At 56.9% G+C, this 5,706-nt stretch overlaps 1 protein-coding gene and 1 long non-coding RNA gene across 2 annotated transcripts; one reads left to right on the top strand and one right to left on the bottom strand.

Moving 5' to 3' along the window:
• The first annotated feature begins 724 nt into the window (after positions 1 to 724).
• Positions 725 to 2,027, top strand: LOC116553839. Its single transcript, XR_004269937.1, has 2 exons — positions 725 to 1,132; positions 1,327 to 2,027. It is a non-coding gene; the product is annotated as an uncharacterized LOC116553839 (long non-coding RNA).
• A 733-nt stretch (positions 2,028 to 2,760) lies between these two features.
• On the bottom strand, positions 2,761 to 5,706 carry HPS6 (HPS6 biogenesis of lysosomal organelles complex 2 subunit 3). Its single transcript, XM_032281405.1, has one exon. It carries the CDS (start codon positions 5,526 to 5,528, stop codon positions 3,201 to 3,203), a length of 2,328 nt encoding a protein of 775 aa, XP_032137296.1. The 5' UTR covers positions 5,529 to 5,706; the 3' UTR covers positions 2,761 to 3,200.

The following is a 5,706-nucleotide window of genomic DNA, read 5'->3' as shown; positions in this document are numbered from 1 at the left end:
CTAATATGGTGAAACCCCATCTCTACTAAAAATACAAAAAAAGAAAAAAAAAATTAGCTGGGCATGGTGGCACATGCCTGTAATCCCAGCTACTACTCGAGAGGCTGAGGCAGGAGAATCACTTGAACTGGCGAGATGGAGTGAGCTGTGATCGCATCACTGCACTCCAGCCTGGGCAACAGAGCAAAACTCTGTCTCCCCATCAACAAAAAAAAAGTGAAAGGGAGGCTTGGGTCCCTAAGGCCACATAGGCAGTTGGAGGAGCCTTGCGCCCTGCTTCCTCTCCTTCACCCAGGATGCTTGCTGGGACTACTGTGTAGCACTCCTTGTGCCTAGCTTTACTGCCATGTGAACCTGAGAGAGCTCCTGAGGCGAGGCATACCTACGTAAATGCTCCTACCCACTGGCCTAGGATTCTCCCCTCACCTTCCCAGGGACTTCAGACCCTTGTACTTCTCCTGCCTCAGAACCTTGGATCTGAAACCTTGTCCACCACTCAAAACCTTCAGCAGCCCGGTGCGGCGGCATGTTCCTAAAATCTGAGGTACTTGGGAGGCTGAGGTGGGAGGATTCCTTGAGTCTAGGAGTTCAAGTCCAGCCTGGGCAACATAGCAAGAATTTCTCTCAAAAAGAAACGAAAGAAAAAAGGCAACCAAGCTAGGCACAGTGGCCTGCGTCTGTAGTTCCAGCTACTTGGGAGGCTGAAGCAGGAGGGTCACTTGAGCCCATAAGCCACTGCACTCCAGGCTGGGCAACAGAGCAAGATCCTATCTCTTAAAAACAGAAGCAAAAATGAAACCCATCAATGTCAGAACTTACTTACTTTTCTCAGGTACCCAAGGCCAAGGACTTTAGCTTCTGAATCTCTCATTTCCTCAGGTCCCAGCATCTTGTCCAGGGACCCTCCCTATCAACCAAAGACCTCAGACTTCAGATCTCCACCTACCTATTCAGAGACCTCTGTCTGTCTGATAGTCCTCTCAGAAACTCCATCAAAACTCAGTCACAGATGATCCCTGTATCCCTGAACTGTCTTCCAAAGTCCTGAGACGTAATTTGGGATCACCTGCACCCTCCACATTGAAGGGAGGGATAAGGCTAGTGTGATCAAGCACCAAGCCTGTCAAAGCAGGTAAAAGTCACCATCTAAGCCCACCTGCGCCGCTCAGAGCTGCCAGGCTGGCTGGGTGGCCTTCAATCTGGAGGCTCTACTAGTGGATGGTCCCAGGGAACTTCCTTGAATCATATAACCTGAAGGAAAAACCTGGCCTCCTTCCCTTGCCCATACCCCCAGGAGCCCACTAAGTAGAATTCCTTCTCTTCCAGGCACAGGACGACCAAGCCAAATCTCAGGCTTGGGAGATTTGAGAAGATGCAACAATGATTGAGCAGGATCACGAACAAGAAGCAGCTTCCCACTGAGCCATGATGACCCGTTTCAAGACCAAGAAGAGAAATTCCTCCCAGACCAGGAAGGGGCTGAGGTGGAGGCCAGGATTGGAACTGTCCCTAGCCATGGGCCTCCGGGAAGAGCAGGAGCTTGACTCCGGCTATTGGTAGGCAGTCTGGCTTGAGGGCCAGGACAAGGGACATCCAAGCTCCAGAGGAGGCCAAGATGGTACCTCAGGACTTGGCCATGTAGATGAGTCACCTCAGGACCTCCATGAGGCTGAAGAGTTAACACCAGCCATGGATAAGTCTAAGTAGCTACTTCTCTCCCTAGAGACAGGAACTGTGCCTAGTCTCATTAGTCCTAGCCTGAGTCCACTGTAAATCCAGATTAAGGCTAGCAGAATCTAAGCTGCAGGTCCCAGCTGAGGACAAAGCTGAATGGCAGCCCTAACCTTGGCCTCAGGCCTGGACAAGGGGTATCTGGGACTGGGGATGATGCTGAGTAGCTGCATCCAGGGTCCTACCCTAAGTCAGAACCAGGGTCTATCCTAAGGTAGGCTGAGGCGTTACTTGGGTAGAAGTGGGCATAGGGTGAAGGACTCTTCAGAGGTGAGCCTGTTGAATAAATCCAGACAGAGATCTGTGTTGTAGATGCTGTTATTTCTTTTTCTTTTTTTTTTTTTTTTTTTGAGACGGAGTTTCACTCTTGTTACCCAGGCTGGAGTGCAATGGTGCGATCTCCGCTCACCGCAACCTCTGCCTCCTGGGTTCAGGCAATTCTCCTGCCTCAGCCTCCTGAGTAGCTGGGATTACAGGCACGCGCCACCATGCCCAGCTAATTTTTTGTATTTTTAGTAGAGACGGGATTTCACCATGTTGACCAGGATGGTCTCGATCTCTTGACCTTGTGATCCACCCGCCTCGGCCTCCCAAAGTGCTGGGATTAAAGGCTTGAGCCACTGCGCCCAGCCGATGCTGTTATTTCTTGACTTGGGGGAAGTCAGCAGGAATATGGGGCTCTCCAAGTAGTTCTGTTCCCAGTGAATTTTGTTACTGAGCCAGAGAGCTCTGCAGGCAGCTCTCCTGTCTGTGGCTAATCTTTCCCTAAACTAGTGGCTGCCCCAGAAATCCTGGTGGAGACAGGCAAGGACCCAGGGCCCAGCACAGTTCCTACTCTGGAGCAGAGGAGTCCTGGAGAAAGGAAGGGTAGAGCTCTGCAGTCCCCCTCCTCTCAGCAGGCCCCAGAAGCCAGCATGGAGCCAGGCATGGGGAGCACATCCAAGCCCAAGCAGGTGGGAACTACTGGTCTATTCAGTGAGGTGGCTCCAATCTTTGAGATGCTAATTTCTAGCTGAATGATCTTGGTCATTTAATTTTTCCAAACTTTTATTTTCTGTAAAATGGGAATAACATTAGTACTTTCCCCACGGGGGTTATAAGAAGCATTAAATGCTCATAAATGCTAACTATTTTCATGATTGGAAGTGGACACTTTTGGCCAAAAGATCCGTATCCAACCACTCCCTCTATAACCTGTATCCTCTGAGACTCACAGCTGTTTAAAAACACACAACAGTGTATATATTAAACTGTGTATATATTTAACACACACATTTATCTTAAAAATAGTTCCAGAAGACAGAAGAGTTTTGCATATACTGGTCCACCATAGGCCTCTCCAAGTCCCAGGCATCTTTCCCTGATAACTGTGTCCCAGAAATGATTTTCTCTGTCAGTGACACAGTACCTGTCCACATGGTGCCCAAGCAAGCCTCCAGGCCCTGAGCGGTCTGATGCCTGGAGGGTGGTCATAGGTCCCGAGGTGGAGTGGGGGGTGGAGTGCTGGGGTCCCACAGTATGTCCTCATATGGGCTTAGAACTGGGTCCGAAGGCCATCCTTGAGCCCCAGTCTGCTCCAGCAGGGCTTTGAGCAAGCCCACAGTAAGACAGGGCTCTGCTCCAGGCTCAGAGAATGGGGCAGGGGGCCCCACCTCATCTGGGAGGTATGTCCGCAGTAGAAGCAGGAGCTCAGTTGGAGCCAGTCCTGGTGGGCACAGGCGGCAAAGCAGGGGGAGGTGAGCATCAAGCTGGCGGTGCTGGGCAAACTCAGCTAGCAGCAGTTTGAAGATTTCACTTCGAAGCAGGGGGCTGGAGGGGCCTAGGGCCAGGCCAGCATCCAGAGCCCGCTCCCATTGCTCCTTTTGCACCAGCTGCCCAACAGCTTGGAGCACAGCTTTGGGCCGCCCACTGCTCAAGAGCAGTTCTAGCTCCAGTGCCTCAGGCCTGGTCCCCTCCTCACCTAGCACTGCCAGGGCTCGGCGATACAGGGGCAGTCCCGGGCCCCCTGCCCCCCAGCCCGGCCCACCCTGCTGCTGTGCCAGTTCCACAAAGGGTGGCAGCCATCGAGGCTCCAGCCGGCACAGGCATTGGCACAGGAGTTCAAAGGGGGGCAGTATTCCATTGGGGGGTTCCTTTCCAGTGGTTATTCCCCCTAACACTTTCTTCCACACATCAGGGGGTGCTTGGGACCTTAGCTTGCCATTCCCATCTGGCTGGAGCTGCAGGGCCCTGAGGGCAGCACCCCAGGCTGCGGTAGGCAGGGCTTGGAAAACGGTGTTGAGCTGGGCCAGCTGGTCTCCTACCAACTCGGTCCTCAGCAAGCGTGCCACTTCCTGCTCTGCCAGCTCAGTCCAGCCAGCCTCCTCATCATCCCCGGCCACCAGCTGGGCCTTCAGCTGCTCTAAGCCTCGATAATCCCGAAGCTCAGTCCTCAACATGGTCAGCAGTGTAGATGGGGGCAGGTGGCCCTGGAGGATAGAGGCCAGAGCGTGAGGTGCCCGGAATGTGCTGCTGTGTCTCAGTTCTTCTGGGGTGAGCTGGGCACCCCGTAGGCTCCGTCGCTGGTAGTACCCGCAGGCCTCCTCAAACACCATGTCCTTGGCTGAAGGCAGCTCAACACCCTGTGGGGCTTCCCAGCCCACACAAAACAGACCCAAGGCTGAAAGCAGACGAAGACTCCCGCGGGTCTCTAGCTCTTCCTCATCCTCCATGCCGGGGGCTGGGGGTTCCAGCAGATGTACCCTGTCTGTACTTAGGACCTTTCTCTCCAGCAGCTGCCCACTGCCCATGTCCAGCAGTTCCAAGGTGGAGCCCAGCACACAGGCCAGAGTGCCCTGAAATGTGCCTAGGGCTGCAGACCCCCGTGGACCTACAGGCGCCTCCTGCAGGGTGCCCACAGCCCGGGTACCACCGTGGGATTGCACTAGGCTCACAGTGCCCCCGAAGTCAAGCAACAGGAGGCCCTGGGGAGTTGGGGCCCAGGTGTGTACAGCCAGTGGCTCCCTGGGGGACAGCAACCCAGGAAGGCCTCGGAGCAGGGTCCGGAAGTCCCATGTATCCCCTCGTCCAGAATTCAGACTCTTACTGTAGGAGAGGCCACGCCGTGGGGCAGCCACCATCACTTTGCCCTTGCCTGGGCTCCAGATGAGTAGAACGTGGGCCACGCCGGACCAGGTGGTGGCAGTGGGCACCAAGAAGAGGTGTCTGCAGGAGGCCAGCAGCCCAAAAGAGGGGCAGTGGTGCAGCAGTACGTGTGTGCGGCCTAGGCTGGTGCCAGCTTCCCCGCCGGGTTCCAGGGTTCGGACGCACACGCAGTGGCTGAAAGCAGCTGCGGGCCGCCCTAGCGGGCCCTCGAACCCGGCCTGCCGCTCCTCGCACCACACCAGACGGCCTCGGAGCGCCGCCACGGCAACCACGCGAGCTCCCTCGCACGGACACAGCTCAGTGCTCTGCAGCAGCCGCCAGCCAGGCCCCACGCCCGCGCCCCACACCTCGGCCAGGCCACTCTCCCACACCAACACCAGAGCCGGCCGCGCTGGCCACGACAGGAAGAAGGCGTCCAGCGGGGAGAGCTGGCAGGCCGGCCAGGCCAGCTCCAGCTCTACGCCCGGCCCTCGCCCCGCGACCAGCAGCTGCGGGGCTGGCGCCCCCGGGGGTCGCAGAAGCAGCAGGTGGCGGCCGTTCGGGCTGCCGCGGACTCGGACCGCTGGGTCCCCGGTCAGCAGCTCTCGGAGCCGGGCCGCGCCGCTGAAGGCGCTCAGGTCCGAGAGCAGCCGCAGAGTCCCCGCGCGCTTCATGGCGCCTCCGCGCGGAAGCGCGCCCAGGTTTGGCCAGGCCCAGCTGCCCCGTGGGCGAGACCTGACCCTCCGAGAATCGAGCGAGACCGAGACTTCCGTCCCCCGTCGATGAGGTGAGCAGAGGCCGGGCTGAGCGTAGGCTCCGCCCTGCCCCGCCAGGCCGGCTCCCGGATTGCCG

Source organism: Sapajus apella, unplaced genomic scaffold, assembly GCF_009761245.1.
Source record: "Sapajus apella isolate SASKATOON/1434 unplaced genomic scaffold, GSC_monkey_1.0 scaffold13, whole genome shotgun sequence".
NCBI classification, from domain to species: Eukaryota; Metazoa; Chordata; class Mammalia; order Primates; family Cebidae; genus Sapajus; species Sapajus apella.
Note: the sequence above shows the minus strand (reverse complement) of the source record. Positions and strands in the feature narration are given on the sequence as shown.

Excerpts from the sequence above, each read along its gene's own strand:
- HPS6 (XM_032281405.1), bottom strand. The coding sequence starts at position 5,528 with ATGAAGCGCGCGGGGACTCTGCGGCTGCTCTCGGACCTGAGCGCCTTC.